The 25,481-nt window shown below is 36.9% G+C and overlaps 1 protein-coding gene across 6 annotated transcripts in view; it reads right to left on the bottom strand.

Annotated features, from left to right (window-relative positions):
* CLCN3 (chloride voltage-gated channel 3) overlaps positions 1 to 25,481 on the bottom strand; it is a 104,292-nt gene that overhangs the window by 57,725 nt on the left and 21,086 nt on the right. The window contains exon 1 of one of the 6 annotated variants that reach the window (XM_082727285.1): positions 5,892 to 6,198. The exons of 4 other annotated variants lie outside the window; for them this stretch is intronic. In XM_082727285.1, the coding sequence (XP_082583411.1) occupies positions 5,892 to 5,970 (79 nt within the window). In that variant the 5' untranslated portion in view covers positions 5,971 to 6,198. Of the gene's footprint in view, positions 1 to 5,891; positions 6,199 to 25,481 lie in introns of those variants that run through there. One more of the 6 variants, XM_082727282.1, reaches the window with a different exon arrangement.

Here is a 25,481-nt window from a genome sequence, read left to right as displayed (position 1 = left end):
TGTATACTTAGAAACTGTTTTTCAAACTTTTGTGATTGTGGCCCATAGCAAGAAACATTTCTCACTGACATGATAAAAGTATACAGATATGTACCTAAGTAAAACCAATGCTTAGGATACTTATTTTGGCAAATAAGTCATATTTTACTATGTCCTTTCTCTTTTTTTGATACTAGTCACAACCCAGTTGATTTCATGACCAACATGTTAAAATCTGCAACTTAACAAACACTGAACTAAAAAATAGACATTAATAAAATGATCTGCTTTTCCACAGAAAACTTTATATTTATTAAATATTTGTTAAACTGAACTGAAAAAAAAAGTACCTGCTATACCTTAAACTAAGTTTTTTAGTGAATTTCATAGTCACATGTGTTCAGTAGCCTAAGTCTTTTCTCCAAGAGGAACAGCCAAATAATAGGCAGGGATGAAAAAGTACATATACATTTATTCACTAAGACTAGAACTTATTATGTCTAGTGTCCATCTCAAAAGATGTGGGAGATGTGATCCCTGGCATTTAAAGTCATAATGCAGGGGTGCCTGGGTGGCTCAGTCATTAAGTGTCTGCCTTCGGCTCAGGTCATGATCCCAGGGTCCTGGGATTGAGCCCCCCATCAAGCCTGGCATCGAGCCCCACATCAGGCTCCCTGCTCAGCGGGAAGCCTGTTTCTCCCTCTCCCACTCCTTCTGCTTTTATTCCCTCTCTTGTGTGTCTCTCTCTGTCAAATAAATAAATAAAAATCTTTTAAAAAAAGTCATAATGCAGACTATTGTCCTATCATTCACACAATATATACACTTTTTTTTTTAATTATGAAGAAAGACAGGCAGAAATCCAAAATTCTACATATTCTGAGTACCCAGTTTCTTCCATATATTAAGAACAGGAAGTCTAGTCCCCGTTGTGTTTTTTTTTCTTGCCTCTGTGACCTTAGTGATAAGAAATGGTCATCCTCTTGAGGGAGGAGAAAGTAAATGTAAGTTGATAGTGGAAGTTCCAGAATGTTAGCAGACTCCCAAATGAAAGATTAAAAAGGTTAACGGCAAGTACAGTGCTAAGTGCATAGTAGGTTGTCAATCAAATGTCCACTGGATAAATGAATAAAGTATATGCTCTTGAAACTTGTTCTGCCACCCACACTCATATTTAACTAGGACTTAAGTTGTAAAGTCTTGGTCATTAAAACCAAATTCCGAAGAAGTTCACCAAAGATACACACCAGTCAGTAGCAATGCTGAGTCCATTACTCAATTCACTGTTTTCTTCTCTGTTCCATTGCCACCCCAAACTAAAAAGCCTACATCCTAAGGCAGAGATGATAAAGTGGGTAGTAAGACACCTGTATAATTGGAAACAAATTCCATGTTCATCTATTATCGCTGAATGTAAGATAATCTGTGTATTACATGAATAAAAGACTTATAAAATTGGCTTTCTTAAGTGGCAAGGGAAATAAAGGATAGAAACAAAATCTTTTTTATTTAATTAAGGTTGTAATGGACTCCAAAAAATTACAAATTAAACATATGTTTATTTAAAAACAAAACCAAACTTTAAAATATAACTTAAGCCACCAGTCTCCTGTGGCTTTGTGTAGATACAAAGCAGAGACCTTAATGCCAGAAAAATAGCCAAAATTACAAAATTACTCTGCATGGCAGAAGATCTGCTCACATTTTGAAATCTTGATACACAAAGCATTTCTGACTTAACAAGCAGTGAGATATAAAATTAATCATAGTAAAATGTCAGTTATTTTTAGAAAATAGAGCTAGAGATAGTAATGTAATATGAACCAGATTTTATTGAAGGTTTTAAATCCAGATACCATGAGCAAAATAAATTTAAATACAGGCTTTGTTTTTACACTATTGTTTTAGACTACAAAGAGTTTCTGACATCAAATAAAGAATATTTGTTCTTTTAATTTTACAGATACTTAGATGAATAAATTTATAAGAAGAGAATTAATTTTCTAGTTGGCTAAAAGAGGTAATGGAAGTACAGTAAGGACCTGGATCCTAAAATCATTTTACAAAGAGCCTAGAGAATGACCCTTTGGCAGTAAAAATATCACCTAATACCTGGATTTCCAAAATAATGTGCCAGAAAATGCTAACTAATGATATTTTGGAGGAAATAAAAATGAAAAACTCACCTATTATAATAGTAACAAAAAAGCTTTACTCAAATACATTTCTGAGCTAATGAATATCACGAAATGACTTCAGGGAGAAAATTAAGACTCCAAACATTTATTTCAATAGGAAGTCCCCACGTTTTGTGCTTTAAGACCATCATCTGTCTGGCATTCAATCTCCTCTAGAATCCAGCACTTTTCTGCCTACCTATACTGCCTCCCTTAACTGACCTGCTGATAAAAACTAATCAGGAAACAACATAACTACGAATTTACTCCCATCAGAGCATTTATTCATTCTATCCTTTCTACCAGGAATGTCCTATCAAATTCCCTTGTGTACTTAAGCACTTGGGACTACTATGATAGATCGCACTTGTCAAAAGGAGACTGATATCTTCCTCCCCTAAAATCCCACAAACCATGCACTCTATACCATTCCCCAGAAATTGATTGATTTCCATGGGCTTTGGCTTTTTTTGTTTTTAAACTTGGGAAGCTTTCTTATGCCCCTGCCAAGCTTCAAATGTCAAGAATTACAGGGATATACCTAGTAAGAAGAAGTATTTCTCCACAATTGGAGGATAAACCATATCATTTGGATTGAATCCTGACTACTCTTTATGATTTCTTTACCTCAGTTTTATCAACAGGAAAATGGGGATTCTAACAGTATCTAAGTCACAAGACTATGAGAGGAATTAAATGATTTGTACACATGAATGAATATACCTAAAGCTCTTACAAAAATATCTGGCAAACAGTAAATTCCAAACTAAGTATTAGCTATTATTAATATTACAGTTACTACCACCAGTATTCTCCATAGCACCTAACAGAACTCAATAAATACTTGAATGAAACATTTAATATTCAAATAATTTTTAAAGATCCTCTCATGGAGTAAAAGGAGGCTCAAAGTCCAAAAGAAATCCCAAAAAAAGGCCTGGTAGAAGAAAAGAATTCAACTCTCCAAATTACTTAGACTTCATGAACAAATTAAGAAAAAGTCCAAGTATTAAAATAAATAATCCAAATCAACAAATTTTTAAATTTTTTTCCTTATTAAAATGGAAAAGACATTGTATGAGAAAACGTCATAGTTTCTGTATAGGAAATTTATCTCAAAAATGGCTATTTTTAAGATGCCATATGAATTTCTAATCTACCAATAACATTTAATTAATTCTGTTTAATTTAATTTCCAGTCTATATATTATCAGACAGAAACTTAAGTAGGAAGCTTCATCATCTACCACCTCACCTTGAAAATTAGAACTGAATTTTATTTACTCCACAAAGGTAGTCCCTAACTCTAGCACTGAGATATTCAGTAACAGATTCATGTTTACTTTATTGATATCCTTTATAATTTTACATTTTGATTAGCTGCCTCTTCATTCACCATCAGCCTATTTCTAGTCATTGTAATTTTGTCCTCCTAAGCAAGGTGATTCAGTTTTCTTGATTTATGCCAGCTGCTTGTTTCTACATCTCCAGTTCCTTTGTGTTGACCCATGGCTACAGTAGGTCACAAATTATGGAAAACAAATAACCTCTTATCTGTAGATATCAGGATACCACAGTACAGTCAAGTGAGCCTAATAACTGACTGATCTGCACTACAAAGACACAATGTTAACTTCAAAAAAATTGGCTTATATTATAGTAAGTCTCATCAAGGAATAAGGAACCTGGGATGCCTGGGTGGCTCAGTTGGTTGGACGACTGCCTTCGGCTCAGGTCATGATCCTGGAGTCCCAGGATCGAGTCCCGCATCGGGGTCCCAGCTCCATGGGGAGTCTGCTTCTCTCTCTGACCTTCTCCTTGCTCATGCTCTCTCTGTCTCTCTCTCAAGTAAATAAATAAAATCTTTAAAAAAAAAAAAAAAAAAAAAAGGAATAAGGAACCTATTTGGGCTGCTAAGAACATGCCTAATTTAGACCTTAAGCAAGATTCCTAAAAGACTATTTATGAAAATACAAGAGAAACAAAAAGCTTATGCTTTAGTAATAATCACATCAATAACCACGCCTCATGCTCACATAAATTTTGGCTTATTTCTTATTATTTGCATATCTCATATAGAGGTGAGTCCATAGTAAGTTCAAAGAATGTCAAGCTTAACACTGGGAATTAAAATTTCCCAAGCCCAGGCTTTCTGGTTTATCACCATCAACAAACATGTTGTAATAGCTGAGGAAAAAACACAGTTTGTCTTGTTTTACAGTTTAATTACTGATTAGCAAATACTGTGACATTTGAACTATTACCATTCATTCACATTGCTTCCTGTTTAAAGAAATCCTTACCAGAAAAGGAATGATGAAAACATAGGAAAAAGAGGAGTTTATGAACATATAAAGAAGTGAAAAATTAAAAAACAAAACAAAAAAACCTCTACATGGTAAGATTATGAGAAATATATTTTCTTCTCTAAGCTTTTAGATATTTCCCAAATGTTTAAAAGTGTAATACATACTTAGAGAAATTTTATCGACAGCAACTCTGTAGGAGACGTACACTATATGTTAACATGATCTTCATATAATTTTTCCTCAAAATCTGAAAAGTAAGCTTTCACTAACAACAGAATACTACAGGATATTCAATGTTACAACTGTTCAGAGCCTAAAATAGTACCTAGCAGACACAATGTAATCAATAAATACTTGCTGAATACATTAACATTTTCTAATGCTAATGGAACTTAATACTAAAAAGAAAAAAAAGGTATTATCAGAGTACAAACTATATTTTAAATAGCAGGCTAAATATGTTCAGGAAAATCATGACTTCCTTTTTTGCCTCATAAATAATGAGTTAAATAAATATGGGTTAAACCATAAAATGAGTTTATACTATCATGCAGTAATTCAAATTAACGTGGCTCATAAATGAAATCATCAAGATAAGAGATTTTCCTTAAGGTTCAATTTTTTTTCTAGAACTACCACCAACCAGTCTATTTTTAGATTAGTTTAAGAAAAATTTTAAAAGGGCAATTTTATTAACACAAATCAGTTATACGAACACCAGGCAGCACCTTCCAAAAGATTTACATGAATGCTGGGTGCTTTTCCGGCTTTTACAAGCTACTATTATTTCTTCTGGTGTGTAAAAATCACCCTTATTGTTTTTAATCATCAATTTTTATGAAATACCTGTAGGAAACAATGTAATTAATGTTAATCAGCTGAAATACATATTAAATGAAAAATATTAATATAGAATTGTCCATCTGTATTGCCACTGTAAAGTGTTTTAAAATGAGGGCAGAGCTTTTACTATAAATTTACTTGGTGGTGGCTACATGGTAACTGGCTGAAACACACAGGTGCACAGACACATGATTTCTCTGTGTAAATTAAAGGAAATACGTAAGTTTTCCAAGGAAGAAAAACATTACTTTTTAGGTGCTAACATGACTCTAGTTACCTATAAAAGCGGATTAATTCATTTTCGCAGTTAAACAGAAAGAGGATTTTCACATAGAAGATGGAGTCAGAGTCCGAGTCTGAGTCCGATGTGATCTGAAGCAGTACTAATCTGCACAGAGAAAACAATCAGGGACGACTACAGAGCCATTCAGAAAACTCCATTTGCCCCTTACTAACATTCCAGGGCAACTAAACAACATACTGCAATATTTAAAGGACAATCCAGGACCTGTTTAAACTAGAGAACCGCCCAGCCACATGCAAACATACCAACAGAGGATTCACAGCAAGGGGATGGTATTACCTCTTTTATGTAATTCCCTCAAGGGAATACAGTCTCCTCCCCCGTCATAAGGCAAATAGGGATCGGAAGAAGCATCCATGATTAGAATTTTTAAAAAGAAGAAGAAAAAGAAAAGAAAAGCTCGCTAGCTCAAAAAAACACTGGCATTTCTTCCACCCCTGCTGCAGCCGGCAAGGGAGATGCCATATTTGATGAGGGTTAGAACTGTATGTAGTTCGACTCGCTGAAGCAACTGGGTTCTTCCACAGTGGATGATGTCATCAAAGGGAAATTATTGCAGCCTGGTTGCTAGTGGCTACAATCTAGCAAGGCTTAGAGGCGGAACAGCCTTCTTAATCAGGTCCTGCTACGTATGATGATGACTAAGCTCCAAGTAAAACAGACAAAACTAGTTTGAGAATTTTAATACAGCTTCTATAACATCAATGGCAACTACAGCAAAACAATAAAAACATTCTTTGTTTTCCATTTTAAGATAAATATAAGGGACACAAAGTATTTAATACAGAGATGTGAAAAGGAAATACTGAATATAGACAATGCTCCTTTTCATTTCTGATGTAAAAAAAAAAATGGGAGGGACATACTGTTAAGGTTGTATGTTTTTATAATAAAAATGTGCTAAATTTTACATACATACCAAAAGCTTCGAGACTTGGTTTTAAAAGTCTATTCTTTTTTTTTTTTTAAGTTTAATCTTAATTCTGAAATGTACTACAGTTTTCTGTGGATTAAAAAACTTTAGTAATTTAACAGTTGAATAGTGTTTTATCTCCCTAATCCTCTCTAGCAGCCCCTTGTTTCCTTCCTTTAAGGAAAGACATGCTTGTTTTTTAGAAGAAAACTTAACAATATACCCAGTAACTTAGCTATTATTTGTGAAACTATGCAAAATGATTTACTGGGTAAGAGTTTTTTCTCTTCTATTTTCCTACTTTTCCTACCTCACAAAGATTTTGTGCTTCAAGAAAAGACTTTGAGTAAAATATGTCTCAAAGTATACTCCAACTGACTCTTACATTTTTATGAAATTCAGAAATGAAAGTAACTTTTTGCTTCAATCCATCATTCTGGGGAGGAAAAAAAAAAAAGCTGATGTTCATTTGAATTCACATTTTTACAGTTCCTCTGAGGTGATTCCTCTAGGCTAGATTCTCCCGAAATAGCTATGTTGCTGCAGTGCCACTAAATTAAGATGTGTTACTGGTTAGAAGCAATTCCATAGGACTAAGAGTCTCTGTAAAATTTGTTTCCCTAAGTACTGAATGAGCCAAACTTTAAGGTCCACTTCATGCCAAAGCATTTGTGTGAGAACTGGGGAGGGGAAGGAAATAAAGCACTCACATGGCAGTAAAAAGAGAGTAATTCTATTTGTTATTTGGGATTCTTTTAAAAATTAGGTTAAATAAAGTTTTAGATTTCAAAAAGTTTGAACCTCAGAGAAAGCTAGCCCTTCATATAAAATCTCACCTGAGATTTACGAAAAAGGATTCTAGGAAAGAAATATAGGCTAGATAAAATATTATAATAGGAATATTTTATCTAATTCTGATTTTGGCTATTGACATTTACTATAAGACTATGGATGGGGTTTTTTTTCCTGTTTTCTGTATTTTCCAAATTTTGATTTTTTTTTATACATAAAATTTTGACAATGAGCTAACTTCACTAAATTAAATATAAATGTCTTCCTTTCTGGTCCTTTGGTATATAAATTCTACTGTTATAAGACTTCTAAAAAATATATGCCATATAGCATTCATTGCTCCACATCTTTATGTAAAATGAAAATCTCTCTGTAAATTTTCCTGGTATTTCCCCTCTTAACTTGTTTTTCCTGATTTACAACTCAGTCGTAAAGGAAAAATGAAAATTAAAGCTAGCTAGCATTAACTACAGGAGGAAGAATACCTTCCCTATAAAATATACTAACCATGTTACATAAGTAACTTTTGAACATAAGCACAAAATTTTGAATTATTTTTAAAGAACAAAACTTTTGTACATGTGTATGAGAATATATAATATATAAATTATATTTGTATAAAATCTAGAATGAGGCACACCAAACTCTTAATAAACCTTATCACTGAGGAAGGAAAGAGTAGAAGTAAGGAGGATCATGGTACATTTGGTTTTTACTTTATGTGGTTCCACACTGTTTTAATTTTTAAGCAAATATATTACTATTGAAATTTTTAATAATTATGCTACTTTTGTAATAATAAATCTAAAAGTTAAAAAAAAATTTCAAAAGTAAACAAATCTTGGGACACGTGTGTGGCTCAGTTGGTTAATCCGCTGCCTTCTGTTCAGCTCAAGATCCTAGGATTGAGTCCCACATGGAGCTCCTTGCTCAGCGGGGAGCCTGCTTCTCCCTCTGCCTGCTCTGCCTGCCACTCCCCCTGCTTGTGCTCTCTCTCCAAAAAAAATTAAATAAAATCTTTAAAAAAAAAAAAAAGTAGGGTGTCGGGGTGGCTCAGCTTTAAGCCACTGCCTCCGGCTCAGGTCACGATCTCAGAGTCTCAGAATCGAGTCCCATGACAGGCTTACCCTGCTCGGAAAGGAGCCTACTTCTCCCTCTCCCTCTCCCTCTGCCTGCCACTCCCCCTGATTGTGCTCTCTCTCTCAAATAAATAAAATCTTTATTTCTTTTTTAAAGATTTTATTTATTTGGCAGAGAGAAACACAATGAGAGAGGGAACATAAGCAGGGAGAGTGGGAGAGTGAGAAGCAGGCCTCCCACTGAGCAGGGAGCCTGATGCGGGGCTTGATCCCAGGATCACAACCGGAGACTAAGGCAGATGCCCAAATGACTGAGCCACCCAGGCACCCCAAATAAATAAAATCTTAAAAAAAAAAAAAAAAGTAAACAAATCTCTTATGCCTATGGTCCATGGCTGTATTTTTTCTTAAAGCAAAGGATTATTACTCAGGGCTAAAGGGCTTTAGAAAAGGACAGAGTAGATTTGAAGGTGTGGCAAAAGAGGACTTTGACACAGATTAGGTATTATCAGATTAACAAACTGAACTATAGTCAGCGTGGGGATCAAGTGGAAAGAGAACAAAAGACAAATTTAAGAATTCATAGGCACAGCTAGGGGATTTGTAGCGGGATAATATTCTCAATGGAATATCTGAAGAACAAAAACATTAAAGCAGCAACATAAAAAAGGACTTAAAAATTCAGAAGGGCAGCTCAGGTCATGATCCCAGGGTCCTGGGATCGAGCCCCGCATTGGGCTCTCTGCTTGGTGGGGAGCCTGCTTCCTCCTCTCTTTCTGCTTGCCTGCCTCTCTGCCTACTTGTGATCTGTCAAATAAATAAATAAAAATCTTAAAAAAAAAAATTCAGGGGACGCCTGGGTGGCTCAGTTGATTAAGCAGCTGCCTTCGGCTCAGGTCATGATCCCAGCGTCCCACATCGGGCTCCTTGCTCAGCGGGGAGCCTGCTTCTCCCTCTGCCTCTGCCTGCCACTCTGTCTGCCTGTGCTTGCTCTCTCCCCCTCTCTCTCTCTCTGATAAATAAATTAAAAAAAAAAAAATCTTTAAAAAAAAAAAATTCAGAAGGGGAAGATATTTCTACTTCCAAATGCACCCTCCATTCTAACCTCAACTTGTTGTGGGATTCCAGATAAACCACAACCTCTCTGAGATGTGTAAATCAGGGAGGTAAAATAGAGGACTATGGTATTCTAACCATACAAATATAACTACAATATTACAATGTTCAATCTTTAAGTCCCTTCTATACACATGATCCAAGAATCTACAACATTAAAAGTACAAAAGAAAAAAAAATGGGGGCACCTGGATGGCTCAGTCGGTTAAGTGTCTGCCTTTGACTCAAGTCATGGTCTCAGGGTCCTGGGATCTGAGCCTGCCTTGAGCCCCATGTGGGCCTCTGTGATCAGCGGGGAGAGTCTGCTTTTCCCTCTCCCTCTGTGCTATCTCCCTCTCTCATGTTCTCTCAAATAAAAATAAAATCTTTAGAGAAAAAATGTTTTTTACCCTTAGATCTAACTACCGGTTTACAGGAAGTACAGGAAACAGAGAAACATATTAAATGACTGCTCAGGTACATAATCAGGAAAACCCAAACTTGGAAACAAATGATAATTTCTTCAACAAATACACAGTAAGATAAAAAAAGGGAAGAAACCTAGAGAAATTAAAACTAAGCAAAACAAAAGATCCTAAAGTTATATCAATCTCAAAGAACAATTTTTTATGAAACAATTGGAGAAAAAAATAAACAAGATACGTGATTTTAAGCAATCATATATTTTAGATGTGATAACTGCCTTTACACTTGATCTTAGCCAAAAGACCAAGAAGCGATTTGATAATAGCCTTTAAAAGAATTCTTATGTTTTAGAGATACATAATGAAATATGTAACTGTACAAGAGCTAAAAAGAGTAAAAACAGATTTTATTTATGACTACTGCAAAAGGGGAAAAGAGATTTCAATAACAGAATATGGCTCAATTTCCAATACAACAAGAAACAGTGGGAATTTATAGCCAAGGAGAAGGGGCTTGGGGTGTTCAGTGGATGGAAAATTACTAAGAGGAAACACTTGGGAGTAACGGGGATTCTGGATAAACAGATGTAACAGAATTCTTGCTGAAGAGAGCCCAGGGTGATAGGACATCACTGGGAGGATTGTGGGGGCTAACCCAAGGGTATTAAGAGTACAGAATTCTGGCTAAACCAACTTAGCCAAGATAACTGCCAAAATGAAGCAACATAAAAACAGACCAAAGTTGAGACCCAGTTCGGAAAAGAATCCAGATGAGCCTGACTAAAGTTTGAATAATGTGAGACTCTATCAGTATAACATCTATATATCTAAAATGATATGATGCTTCAGGGGCGCCTGGGTGGATCAGCTGGTTAAGCCTCTGCCTTCGGCTCGGGGTCAAGATCGAAGGTTCCTGGGATCGGGCCACGAGTCGGGCTCTCTGCTCGACCGGGAGCCTCTTCTCCCTCTCCCTCTGCTTGCCTCTCTGCCTGCTTGTGATTTCTCTCTATAAAATAAATAATATATAAAATATTAAAATAAAATAAAATAAAATGATATGATGCCTCAGATGTATTTCAAAATAATAGAAAGTAGAGATAAAACAAAATTAGCCATAAACTGATAATTATTTTAGTGTTGAGAGCAAAAAGATACATAATCTCTTCCCTGTGCCTTTGTATAGAAGATACTTTTTAAAAGAAATGTTTATAAATAAAATCACTTTTATGAGATAAACATTAACAAAAAATTACATCCTTTACTCCTCAAACTGAATATATTACTACTAGAAGTATCAGATTAACTGTAGTTTACATTCCATTAAGTATAGCTGCTTTACATTTGTATTTGACACACTATATGACATTAAACTTTAACTTGTGTTGTCAATTCTCCTCCCTGAGCAAAAGCACCAGAGAAAAAAGAGGTAGCAAAGCTTTCAAAAAAATCAATTCAAGCTACACAGTTAGCTGCAAAGTTACTGCAGAAAAGAAAGAACATGGAAATTCTTCAGAAATGACAAGCCAGAAAATAAATTGAAAAGAACACAGAATGCTTTTGCAATATTCATATCTCACAAACATAAAATGTTTTAGTTCTCAACATGGCTGTCTGGTTGCCCAAATAATCTACCTTAAGATTAAAAACATGAATAAAAGTTTCTTTCATAAATACCAAATAATCATTTTTAAAAATCAGAAACAGGGATGCCTGGGTGGCTCAGTTGGTTGGACGACTGCCTTCGCCTCAGGTCATGATCCCGGAATCCCGGGATTGAGTCCCGCATCAGGCTCCCAGCTCCATGGAGAGTCTGCTTCTCCCTCTGACCTTCTCCTCGCTCATGCTCTCTCTCCCTGTCTCTCTCTCAAGTAAATAAATAAATAAATCTTTAAAAAAAAGAAAAATCAGAAACAAAAAATACGAAAAAAAAAAGAGAGAGGACTAAAATGGCCAATATTTTTAATGTCTAAGCAATTCCTTTGCAAGAAATTTGTCAAGGGCTACCTGGGGAACAGAGTCGATTAAGAATCCAACTCTTGGGGGCGCCTGGGTGGCTCAGTGGGTTAAGCAGCTGCCTTCGGCTCAGGTCATGATCCAGAGTCCTGGGATAGAGTCCCGCTTCGCTTTGGGCTCTCTGCTCGGCAGGGAGCCTGCTTCCCTTCCTCTCTCTTGCCTCTCTGCCTACTTGTGATCTCTCTCAGTCAAATAAATAAAATCTTTTAAAAAAAAAAAAAAAAAGAATGCAACTCTTGGTTTCAGTTTAGATCCTGACCTCAGTGTCCTGGGGATCAAGTCCCATGTCGGGCTCCAAAGTCAGCACAGAGTCTGCTTGATATTCTCTTTCCATCTCCCCCTCCCCCACTCACATTTTCTCTCTCTCCCTCTAAAATAAGTAAATCTTATAAAAAAGAAATTTGTCAAATATCCTCATGCATATACATAAACTGATACAAAGACTGAGTAAAATACAACTTTAAGAGTTCTAAGTTTTAGAAGTACTGAAATGCAAATTTAACAATATTTATATTAATGTAAATACACTAAAATATTCCATTTAAAGCATTTTTTTAAATTTTTTCAAGATTTTTATTTATTTATTTGACAGAGAGAGAGAGAGATCACAAATAGGCAGAGAGGCAGGCAGAGAGAGGAGGGGAAGCAGGCTCCTTGCTGAGCAGAGAGCCGGACACCGACACCGAGCTCCATCCCAGGACCTTGACTGAGATCATGACCTGAGCTGAAGGCAGAGGCTTAACCCACTGGGCTACCCAGGCGCCCCAAAATATTCCATTTAAAAGATAAACACTATCTCACTGGATTTTTAAAAGCCAACTATGTAATTATGAGAATATCAGCTAAAACATATCAATGCAGAAATGTTGAGAGGAAAAAGGATTTTAAAAAGAGCATGCAATCCTTAATTCGAAGAAAACTGGGGACCCATATTGATATCAAAGGGCATTTTAAAGAAAACAGTATAATTGGAAATAAAAAGAATCACTTCAAAGTAAAAGGTGGTTCAATTCACCAGAAAGAGATGACCTAATAACATGAAATCAAAGTATAAGCAAAAATTTACAGAATGACAAGAAGTGGCAGTAGATATCTATAAACACAGTGAAAATTTTTAATATATTGCTATCACCTGACAGAAACAAACAGAGAGAAAAACCAGTAGGAAAACTAGAGATTTCAACAGGAGAGTAACAAACTTAACATGATGGACATAGAGAAAAACATTAACCAAAAGCTTCACATCACACATCACATACTCTTCTATAGCACAGGTGGAACAATGACCAAAAAAAAAAAAGGGCTTTTCTCCCGGCCACGGTGCAAGTCTCAAAAAATTTCAACATATTACTATTACACAATGTATATTCTTTGGCAACAATACAATAATGTTCTAAGTCAACCTGAAACAACCAGAAATTCCTCATATTTTGGAAATTATTTTTAAACTATTTTTAATTATTTTAAATCTACTTGACACAAATTCCTCACGTTTGGATATCTGTACATCAAAACAGGTATCATTATGGAAGTTAGAAATTATTTTTCAATAATAATGATGAAGACACATGACACTGAATATAAAAAAACAGAATTGGGAGGGACAGTCGCAGCTTTAAATGTATTCACCTGAAAAGCTTAAAATTAAGAAGCTAACCTTTCACTTCAATCAGGGGAAAAAAATACAGCAAAATAAACCCCCCAAAATGTAGAAAATATGATCAGATATTAATGAAGCAGAAAACAAATTTTTTTAAAAAGAGGGACGCTAGTCCACTGGAAAGACCGATTGATAAATGTACAGTGACACTGATTAAAAGGTGAATGGGAGGGGCACCTGGGTGGCTCAGTGAGTTAAAGCCTCTGCCTTCGGCTCAGGTCATGATCCTGGGGTCCTGGGATCAAGCCCCGCATCGGGCTCTCTGCTATGAGGGGAGCCTGCTTCCCTTCCTCTCTCTCTCTCTCTCTCTCTTTCTTTCTGTCTCTCTCTCTCTCTGGCTGCCTCCTGGCCTACTTGAGATCTCTGCCTGTCAAATAAATAAATGAATAAATCATTTTTTTAAAAAGGTGAATGGGAAAGAAGATAAGAGGAAAAAGAGGGAAGAAGACAATGAGAGCACAAATAACCACTATCAGAAAGAAAAAGAAGACAAGACTAAGGAAACTGCAGGCATTCAAAAGACTATATTAATAAAATTTTTAAGTAAAAAGGTAAATTTAAAAAAAAAATACAATTTCTCAAACCAATCTAGAAAGAAACAGAAAATCAGAACAATGCTATAACTATTAAAGAAGTTGCACTATAATTTAAAACCTTCCTACAGGGGTGCCTGGGTGGCTCAGTGGGTTAAGCCTCTGCCTTCAGCCCAGGTCATGATCTCAGGGTCATTAGATCAGCCCAGAATGGAGCTCTCTGCTCAGCAGGGAGCCTGCTTCACTCCCACTCTTTCTGCCTGCCTCTCTGCCTACTTGTGATCTCTGTCTGTCAAATCAATCAACCAAATCAATCTTTAAAAAAAAAAAAAAAAGAAAGAAACCCTTCCTACAAAGAAAATTCTAAGCCTGGAGTTTCTTTGGCAAATTCTACCAAAATGTAGGAATAAATAATAATGCCAACATTTCATAAACCACTCCAGAGTCTAGAAAAAGAAGGCATCATCTACAACTCACTTCATGAGGGAAATATAACCTTGATACTAAAATGAGAACAAAATGACAAAGGAAAGCTACCAGCAATCTGTTATAAACAGATGCAAAAGTCCTAAACAAAAGTAAACCAAACCCAGCAGTTTATATACAAGAGAAAAACCTAAAACAATACACTACTACATCAATGATCAAACTGAGTTTATACAAGGAATGCAAATTGGTTTAAGCATCTGAAAAATCAACAGTTTATTAACAGAAACAAAAATATACATCAAATAATCACCTCAAAAATGGAAGGAAATGATAAATGCAAAAACCATTCATTCTTTTTTTTTTTTTTAAAGATTTTATTTATTTATCAGAGAGAGAGAGGGGGAGAGAGTGAGCACAGGCAGACAGAATGGCAGGCAGAGGCAGAGGGAGAAGCAGGCTCCCTGCCGAGCAAGGAGCCAGATGTGGGACTCGATCCCAGGATGCTGGGATCATTACCTGAGCCGAAGGCAGCCGCTTAACCAACTGAGCCACCCAGGCGTCCCCAAAAACCATTCATTCTTAAATCAACTAGGAATGGATGTAAACCTATTTAATAAACGATAACACAAAAATTCATTAACATCACACTTAAATTTCAAGGTGAATACTTAATGGTGAAACCTCAGGATCAGAACAAGACAAAAGACTCCAGCAATCACCATTTACATTCAACTGTTTACTAGAGGATCTACCCAGTGCAGTTAAACAAGGGGGAAAGGGTAGGGAAAACTATAAAGACCAGGAAGAAACAAAGTGGTCACTATTTGCCAATGACATGACTATATATATATTTTTTTATTTTATTTATTTATTTGACAGAGATCACAAGTAGGCAGAGAGGCAGGCAGAGAGAGGGAGAGAGAGGGAAGCAGGCTCTCTGCTGAGCAGAGAGCCCAATGAGGGGCTCGATCCCAGAACCCTGAGATCATGACCTGAGCGGAAGACAGCGGCTTAACCCACTGAGCCACCCAGGCGCCCCAACACGACTATATTCTTAAGAGACATCACAAATAGGTCATTTTAATTACAGTTATGCAAGGTTGATGATTTTTTTGTTGTTGTTGTTAAAGATTTTATTTATTTATTTGACAGAGATCACAAGTAGGCAGAGAGGCAGGCAGAGAGAGTGAGGTAGGAAGCCGACTCCCTGCTGAGCAGAGAGCCGGATGCGGGGCTGGATCCCAGGACTTGGGATCATGACCTGAGCCAAAGGCAGAGGCTTTAACCCACTGAACCACCCAGGCACCCCAAGGTTGATGAATTTTTAAAAAATCAATATTCAGAAGCTGTATTTCAAAAATATGCCAGCAGATAGGATTTTAAATTTAAAACTAAAAATAGCATTAAATACCAACAGCATTACAAAAATTACCTAGGAATGAATGCAACAAATAATGAAGACAAAGGTCACTAGGAAGGACTAAAACTTTATTGGAAGATATTCAAAAAGACTCAAGTAGGGGGCGCTTGGGAGGCTCAGTGGGTTAAAGGCTCTGCCTTCGGCTCAGGTCATGATCCCAGAGTCCTGGGATCGAGCCCCATGTCGGGCTCTCTGCTGGGCAGGGAGCCTGCTTCCTTCTCTCTCTGCCTGTCTCTGTCTGCTTGAGATCTTTGTCTGCCAAATAAATAAATAAAATCTTAAAAAAAAAAAAAGAACTCAATATGTAGAGGAGAATACCATTTTCAAAAATTAGATTCAAAGTGAACTCGAGACTCAATTAAATGCCAATCAAAAACCTGAAAGAAGACTTTACCTCTGTTCTGACCTTAGTGTGCACTTTCTAAATGATGAAGTTCTTCTTTCCAGCTGAGGCAGAAGACCCAATGTGCAAAAGCATCCTGTAATGGGAACGAAAACTACCCTGACACCAGTAAGACCCCACATTTTTTACACGAAGACAATGATCAACCTGACTGACCTTTACAGCCAACGTTGCATGTACCCATCAACCTTTGTCCCACATTCCCCTTACATAAACCTTGAAATACTTTCTGCACTTTGGAGACAGTCTTTGAAACGTTAGTCCACTATCTTCCTGGCATTGGCCTCACAGAAATAAACTCCTTTGTTGTTCCACCATCACCTGTCTCACTGCCTTCCAATTTTGTCAGCAGTGAGTGGCCAAACATGGTCTATTTGGGAACCCTGGAGCCAGGTGCTCTTGCATCCTTGGACCCTAGTTAAAAACCCAGCAGGCTTTTTTATGACAAATTACACTCAAATTTACATAGAAATAAAAAGGCCCAAGAATAATCAAGACAGTCTTAAAGGGAGAGGACTTGCTTTACCAGATACTGAGAGTGTTTTAATCACAGAAACATTATAAACAGAATGCTTCTGGCATACAGCTAAAATAAATAAATAAACCAATCACACACAATAAAGAGTCAAGAAATAGATCCTCCTATATATGAGTCTTGGTGTATAGCAGAGGTTGCACTATAGAAGAATGAAGAAAAAAATGATTTTCTTAGTATTTAGCATTAGGACAACAGGCTATCCATACGGGAAAAAGCTAAATACACCTAATCCATTCACCTACACATACATACATACACATACACACACATACACACACTTATACACACACCACTCAGGTAATTATAGACCTAAAGGTAAATATAGTTCTACAGTAAAAGGCAAATACAGCTCTTACAAAATAATATAGCAAAATATATTCATATATTCATGATCTCAGCAATAGCCATAAAGCAAAAGATTAATACAGAGGACCACGTTACAAGTAAGAATATTTGTTCATAATTCATCCATTAGGAGAATGCTACAGACAGTTTATATCCCACCAAATTTTTATGTTGAAAGTTAATCCCCCATGTGATGGTATTTAGAAGTGGGAACTTTGGGAAGTGGTCATGAGGGTGGTCAGGAATGGGATTAGTGCCCTTACAAAGAGACTCCAGAGAGTTACCTCAAGGACACAGCAAAAAGACTGCAGACTATGAACCAGAAGCAACACCTCCTCACCAGACAACCAGTCTGCCAGTGTCTTGGACATCCCAGCCTCCAAAACTGTAGAAATAAACTGTGAGCAACACATAAAAATAAAACCGAAAGCCATGCTTGTTGTTTAGGCCAACCAGTCTATAGTATTTTTGTTAAAGCAGTCCAAATGGACAACAGAAAATGAAACAAGACCCATAGAACAGAAAATATTTATAACAATATGACCAACAAAAAACTTGTATATAGAAAATAAAGAATTTTCACAAATATCTCAGATACATCAACAGAAAAATGGGCAAATGACTTAAATAGGTACTTCAAAAAAATTTTTTTTAAATAGCCAACGAGCATGAAAAAATGCTCACCCTCCTTGGTGACCAAGGAAATGTAAATGAAAACCACAATCTGAATCTATTATTTAGCCAACAGATGGACAAAATTAAAAGTGTGACAAAATTAAGAGGTTGGTGAATGTGGAGCAAAGGAAGCTTTCATACATAGCTCACCCAAGTGTAAATGCGAATACCACTATGGAAAACATAACCTATGCTACAATAAATTCACTCCAAATGAATTTACACACATATCCACCAGAGCAAATGCAAAATAATCAAAGTAGCAATGTTTGTAACCACCAAAAACTGCTGATAATTCAAAGATTCATCAATATTAAAAAAGAAACAGGTATGGTATTCATAAAAAAGAATAATGTAGTCTAGAGCAACATGGCAACAAGCACCTACTGCCTGCAATATAAAAGATTCTTGAGGGGTGCCTGGGTGGCTCAGTGGGTTAAAGCCTCTGCCTTCGGCTCAGGTCATGATCCCAGGGCTCTGGGATTGAGCCCACATCTGGCTCTCTGCTCAGTGGGGAGCCTGCTTCCTCCAATCTCTCTCTCTCTGCCTGCCTCTCTGCCTACTTGTGATCTCTATCAAATAAATAAATAAAATCTTTAAAAATTAAAAAAAAATAAAGCTACTAATAAAAAAATAAAAAATAAAGAAAATTAAAAAGATTCTTGAAAATCACACTGCATAAACACAAGCAAGAAATACATACCATATAATTCCTTTTATTTAATAATCTGTAATTCTTCAAAACAGGCAATGCTAAATTATAGTTTTAAGGATGTATACTTACATCACCACGCCATAAAGTAAAGCAAAAAAAGGTGACTAGACAAAGAGAAAATGGTATTTACCTCTAGGGAAAGGAAAAGGGTTAAGGTACATGCAGGAGATTGTTAAGGTACGTGCAGGAGGCTTCTGAAGTATGGTAACGCTTTCTTTTCTTTTCTTTTTAAGATTTTGTTTACTTACTTGACAGAAAGAGACAGCGAGAGTGGGAATACAAGCAGGGGGAGTGGGAGAGGGACCCTGGGATCATGAACCTAGCTGAAGGCAGATGCTTAACAACTGAGCCACCCAAGCACCCCTCTTCTTTTCTTTTTTAAAGATTCATTCATTCATTCATTCATTTATTTTAGAGCGAGAGAGAGAGAGAGAGAGAGAAGGCATGTGTGCGCACACATGCCCATGAGGGGGAGGAGGGACAGCAGGAGAGAATCAGACTCCCCACTGAGCCAGAGGTAGATTGGATCTCATGGTCCATGAGATCATGACCTGACCTGAAACTGAGTCGGATGCTCAGTCAACTGAGCCACCCAGGAGCCCCAGTGCTTTATTTCCTTAACCTGGTTATACTGCAAAAGTCCCTGCTTTGTTATAACTCATTAAGCTGGATAATTATGCTTTATGCATTTTTCTGGTATATGTTACATTTCACAATTCAAAAAGTTTTTTTTTTAACTTTTTTTTTTAAACTCTACTCTATTTTTTCAGTGTTCCAAGATGCATAGTTTACATATCACACCCAGTGCTCCATGCAATATGTGCCCTCCTTAATACTCACCACCGGGTTCATCCAACCCTCACCCACCTCCCCTCCAAAATCCTCAGTTTGTGAGATAGAAACTTATCCTATCTTTAATTCTATTAACATCTAATATGGATTTATTTTTATTTCTTGCTTCTCTACCCCAACACTCTAGTCTAATCTTATTTACAGTTTCAGTTACAGAAAACAAGTTTGTAAGTATCTACATTGACTTTTATTTGTTATAAGCACAGCTTCTTCCAAGGAACGTCCCCTAAATGACTATTTAAACAGATCCAAAAACTCCACATGATTTTATGTATTTACTTCAGTATATGATGTTACAGGCTTAGCTCAAAACTCCTGAAAGCTTTCTCAAATAGAATTCTTAACTGGAATCACAACACGAAACATGATTTAACCAGCTATTTTCTTAATTCTTCCAAGAACAGTTCAGAGGTAATGTTCTACATGCACAGGAGAAACGTTAATTTATTACTTCGTGACATTATGGTAAGAGAGGTAGAGTACACACACAAAATTATTCCTTGACTCAATTTCAGTTAACTTTCTGTGGGCTTTTAAAAAAATAATTTAGGGGCACCTGGGTGGCTCAGTGGGTAAAGCCTCTGCCTTCAGCTCAGGTCGTGGTCCCAGGGTCCTGGGATCGAGCCCCGCATTGGGCTCTCCGCTCAGCAGGGAGCCTGCTTCCCTCTCTCTCTCTGCCTGCCTCTCTGCCTACTTGTGATCTCTGTCAAATAAATAAATAAAATATTTAAAAAAAAAGAAACGTTAATTTATTACTTCATGACATTATGGTAAGAGAGGTAGAGTACACACACAAAAATTATTCCTTGACTCAATTTCAGTTAACTTTCTATGGGCTTTAAAAAAATAATTTAGGGGCACCTGGGTGGCTCAGTTGTTAAGCGTCTGCCTTCGGCTCAGATAATGATCCCACAGTCCTGGTATCGAGCCCTGCATCAGGCTGCCTGCTTGGCGGGAAGCCTGCTTCTCCCTCTCCCACTCTCCCTGCTTGTGTTTCCTCTCTCACTGTCTCTCTATCAAATAAATAAATAAAATCTTTAAAAATAATAATAATAAATAAATAAATAATTTGATTTTTTGTAGAGCAATGGTAATAACTGCAGTTAATATTTTAGGTATAAATCATCAGGTTCTATATATTTCAATAAAAACTAGGCTCACTTCTTTCCACTGACTTTTTAAAAAGATTTATTTACAGAGAAAGAATGCAGATATGTGCATGTATGGGGGGAATGGGCAGAGGGACAGAATCTCAAGCAGACTCCCACTTAGCGCAGAGCCCAATGCTGGGTTTGATCCTGCAACCCTAGCATCATGACATGAGCTGAAACCAAGAGTCAGACACTTAACTGACTGAGCCACCCAGATGTCCCTCCAGTGACCTTTATGATGACAGTATTTGACTGGCTTTGACTGCCTTTCCACTGGTATTTTAGGCTATTTTTATCAAGGTGTCACTTTATAATACCAAGTTCTTTTCCTTTGTTCATTAGTAACATCTTCAATGACAGCACTTCATAAACTTAGTATGGGTTATTTTTCCCTAAATGCATTACCATGCTCTTACACAAACACACAAATTAGGGAAGTCCCTCACTCCACACATATTAGGTAGGTGAAATAGGTTGCTCTGACTGAAGTGACCTGGAGATGCAGGTGCAGAAAATGTTTACAAGACAATTGGCAACAGAATATAAAGAGTGTCAAATTTATCAAGAACATGACACTGCTTAGAATAAGAATCACATGAACCTTAGAATTATTTATTTCTAAAAATAATTCTGAGTAGACCATTTGAAAGAGTTATGACCTTTTCCCAACAGAGAGCCATTAAATGGTAGTGGCAGTATTTTATTATCTTAAAGAATTTCTAAAAACCCCTTTACCAAGAAGATTCATGATATAACCATCTCATGCTTTTTAAAGGCTTAATAGTTTAATGTTGCCAAATTCAAAATTTTTTAAAGATTTTATTTATCTATTTATCCTGGGGGACTGGGGAGCAGAGAGAGAACAGGCTCCACACTGAGCCTGACATGGGGCTCAATCTCAGAACCCTAAGAACATGAGCTGAGCCGAAATTAAGAGTTGGATGCCTACTAAATCACCCAGGTGCCCCAACAAATTTAGATTTGGAGCCAAGTGCCTCATTATTAGAACAATGCCATCAATGTTATCTGTACATGTCAGATAAAACAGTAAGACTAAAATGAACCTGTCATCTACTAAAGACAACATACACAAATGTAACCTTTAAAACTCTGAGCAAAGTCAGATCATCAAAATACATTTCTGGGATTTCTGGAGTTCTACCACAACTTTATACTAAGTAATTTTTTTTGCCTATAAAGCCACATGCAAGGACACTATATTTACTAAAAAAATTACTCCTGGATTACTTTATTAATGTTTTCTACCTGCAATTGCTAACAAAGAGCTTCATTATTCTTATTCACAGAAAGCAACCAACTCTATCTTAGCAGCATTCAGGCTTTTTACCTTAGCAACAATTCAACCACCAACCACCTAGCATGGTGTCTGGCCCAAAAGGAGCCTAATAATTATTTACAGAACGGAATATGCATAGAACTGAGTCTTGAGTAAAATACCAGAATTATCAGTTATCAATGTATAGCAGGATTATGAAAAACTTTCATTTACTAACTTGTATTTTTATCATTCATGTTTCCTACAATAAACATATTTTTGCTTTTATTATTTAAGAAGTTAGGGGCACCTGGGTGGCTCAGTTAGTTAAATGACTGCCTTTGGCTCAGGTCATGATCCTAGAGTCCCAGGATCAAGGCCCACATCTGGCTCCCTGCTCGGTGGGGAGTCTGCTTCTTCCTCTGACCCTCTCCCCTCTCATGCTCTCTCTCTCTCTCTCTCTAAAATAAATAATATCTTTTTAAAAAATAAAATAAAATAAAATAAAAAGCTATCTCTTCCCAACTCATTTTTTTTTTAAAGATTTTATTTATTTATTTGACAGAGAGAGATCACAAGTAGGCAGAGAGACAGGCAGAGAGAGAGAGGAGGAAGCAGGCTCCCTGCTGAGCAGAGAGCCCTATGCGGGACTCGATCCCAGGACCCTGAGATCATGACCTGAGCCAAAGGCAGCGGCTTAACCCACTGAGCCACCCAGGCGCCCCCCAACTCATTTTTTAAAATAAACTTTATTATGAACTAATTTTAGATCTGCAGCAAGTTGCAAAGACAGTACAAAGAGGTCCCAAATACCTCCCACTCAGTTTCTTTAACTGTTAATATCTTTTATTCTCATAGTACATTTGTCTAAACTAAGAAACTGGCAATGGTACATAACTATTAAGTAAACTCCAGACCTTATCTTTTTTACCAGTTTTTATACTCATGTCCTCTTCCTATTCCGGGTTTCAACCCAAGATACCACAATGTATTTTAACATGTCTCCCTAAACTCCTCTGGCCTACAACAACTTCTCAGTCTTTCCTGATTTTTCATGACCTTGACTGGTGAAGTATCCTGCAAAATGTCCCCCCCAGTGGAGATTTGTCTATTGTTTCTCTTGGGGATTAGAGTGGAATTATGGGTCTTTGAAAAGAATTATCACAAAGGTAAACTGCCCATCCTGTCACATCATAGGAGTATGTAATATCCACAGGATATCACAGGTGATATTAACCTCCCTTACTTGGTTACAGTAGTGTCTGCCACGCTTCTCCACTGCAAAGTTACTATTTTCTCCTTCTTTTCCTACTTTATTCTTTGGAAGTAAATCACTAAGTCTACCACATCCTTAAGGGAAAGGAGATAGGAAGTAAGCTCCTCCTCCATGAGGAAGGAATATTTACATAAATTATTTGGAATTCTTCTACAAGGGAGACCTGTCTCTTTTCCTCCATTTATTTATTCATTCAATCATTTATATCAATGTCTATCACTTACATCATATATACATGCTCATTTATATTTAATTTATACTTTGGTTATAATCTAATTGTGCACTATTTATTTGGTTGCTCAAATTTTTCCAGTTTTGGCTATTTGGAGCTCTTTCAGGTTAATTCCTGTGTTCCTTGGACAATCCCTCACCCTTTTGTGTTTGTTTTTTTTGTTCTGTTTTGTTTTGACACTTCCTTACTTCTGGTACTACACACAATCTGGGCTCATCTTGTATATTCCTTGCTCAGTTCTAGAATCAGCATCTCTCCAGGGCAATCCATTATTAAGTCCTGGAGTTAACCATTTAAGATTTTTGTGAACCCAGGATAATCTATCTGAAGGTCAACATGTAACCTCAAAGCTGCACAAGTGTGGGCATCTGGGTGGCTCAGTGGGTTACGCCGCTGCCTTCGGCTCAGGTCATGATCTCAGGGTCCTGGGATCGAGTCCCGCATAGGGCTCTCTGCTCAGCAGGGAGCCTGCTTCCTCCTCTCTCTCTCTCTCTCTCTCTCTCTCTGCCTACCTCTCTGCCTACTTGTGATCTCTCTCTGTCAAATAAGTAATAAAATCTTTTTTAAAAAGTTTAAAAAAAAAAAAAAAGCTGCACAAGTGTAAATAAGTTTAAACTTTTGAGTACCCAAGCCAAAATTGCCACAAATGACCCTCAAACATAATAGCAACACTTCCACCCTTTATTATATTCTTTTGTTTCCAAAAACTGAGTGGAATTGGGTGGGTAGAATAGATATTTTGCATTTATTTTTCAGATAAGAAAACTGAGAAATAGAAGTGATGACAATGAGTAATGTCAGGGAGCCAGATATTGATATTGATAGAGCCAATATCTTCCATCCTTCGCATTCTTCCTCTCAGACAGCACCATCACCATGGTGGGACCCTTAGCAATACAGCTGTAACAATATGGGTATACTCATAGTTCCTGCTACTCCACTGAATATCCTAGGCTTCTTAGGTGCCCAGTTAAATCAAAACTTTTCTCTATATAGCCATATTAGTTCAACAAATGAAAAGGAAAAAATACTCCTAAAAATCCTAAAAGATGATTGGCAAATATGGTAAAATATATTTTTTTATAAAACAGCAACCTTTCAATGTGCTTCTGCTGTGTGCACACCAATATATCAGGCATTTTAAGAAGGGAGGATAATGGCGGTTCACAGACCTGTACCCCTGGGGATAAAAATACATTATATGTTTATAAAAAATTTAAATAAATAAATAAATAAATAAGAAGGGAGGATAAAATAAACAGCATATGTGGCTGCCTGTGATATACTAATATCCTGTCCTCACAAAGTCTAGAAATAAGGAAAATAAGATTGCTCATCAGGAGTTAAAATATGTAATCAATACATAATGGATCAGCTCTAAAACCACATAGGCAGAAAAATAAACAACATACAAGCCAACAAGATTTACTGGGATAATTATACTGAAAGAGAGTACAGCTTAATCTAGGAGGAGGGCAGGCTATAAAGAAAAAGGCAAGTAAGGAAAGTCAAGAAAGCAAACACAGTAAAAGCAATACAATTAACTAGATAGGAAGGGCCCCTAGCACAAACTTGGAAAGTTTGGTAAGGCTTTCCAGAGGAAGTGAGGTCTAACATGAGAAGCAAAGTACAAGCAATAATTGGTATATGGGCAAAGGAAACATGTTCAAAGACCTGGAGATACAACAGCCTGGCATATGCCCAAACCCTAACACTGACAAGGCCCACACCAAGAGTACAAAGGAAGACTCATTTGCCATGTGATTAAATATTTAAAAGTTATCAAGCAAGTCAACAAACTATTAAAGAAATATATTCTATCCTCCTATGTTGAAAATACACCTTAAAATGACTTATAAGTTTCAGGGACGCCTGGGTGGCTCAGCTGGTTAAGCAGCTGCCTTCGGCTCAGGTCATGATCCCAGCGTCCTGGGATCGAGTCCCACATCGGGCTCCTTGCCCCGCAGGGAGCCTGCTTCTCCCTCTCCCTCTGACTCTGCCTTCCACTCTGTCTGCCTGTGCTCGCTCTCGCTCTCTCTCTGACAAA

The sequence above is a fragment of the Mustela nivalis genome (genome assembly GCF_964662115.1).
Source record: "Mustela nivalis genome assembly, chromosome: 4".
Classification (NCBI taxonomy): Eukaryota; Metazoa; Chordata; class Mammalia; order Carnivora; family Mustelidae; genus Mustela; species Mustela nivalis.
Note: the sequence above shows the minus strand (reverse complement) of the source record. Positions and strands in the feature narration are given on the sequence as shown.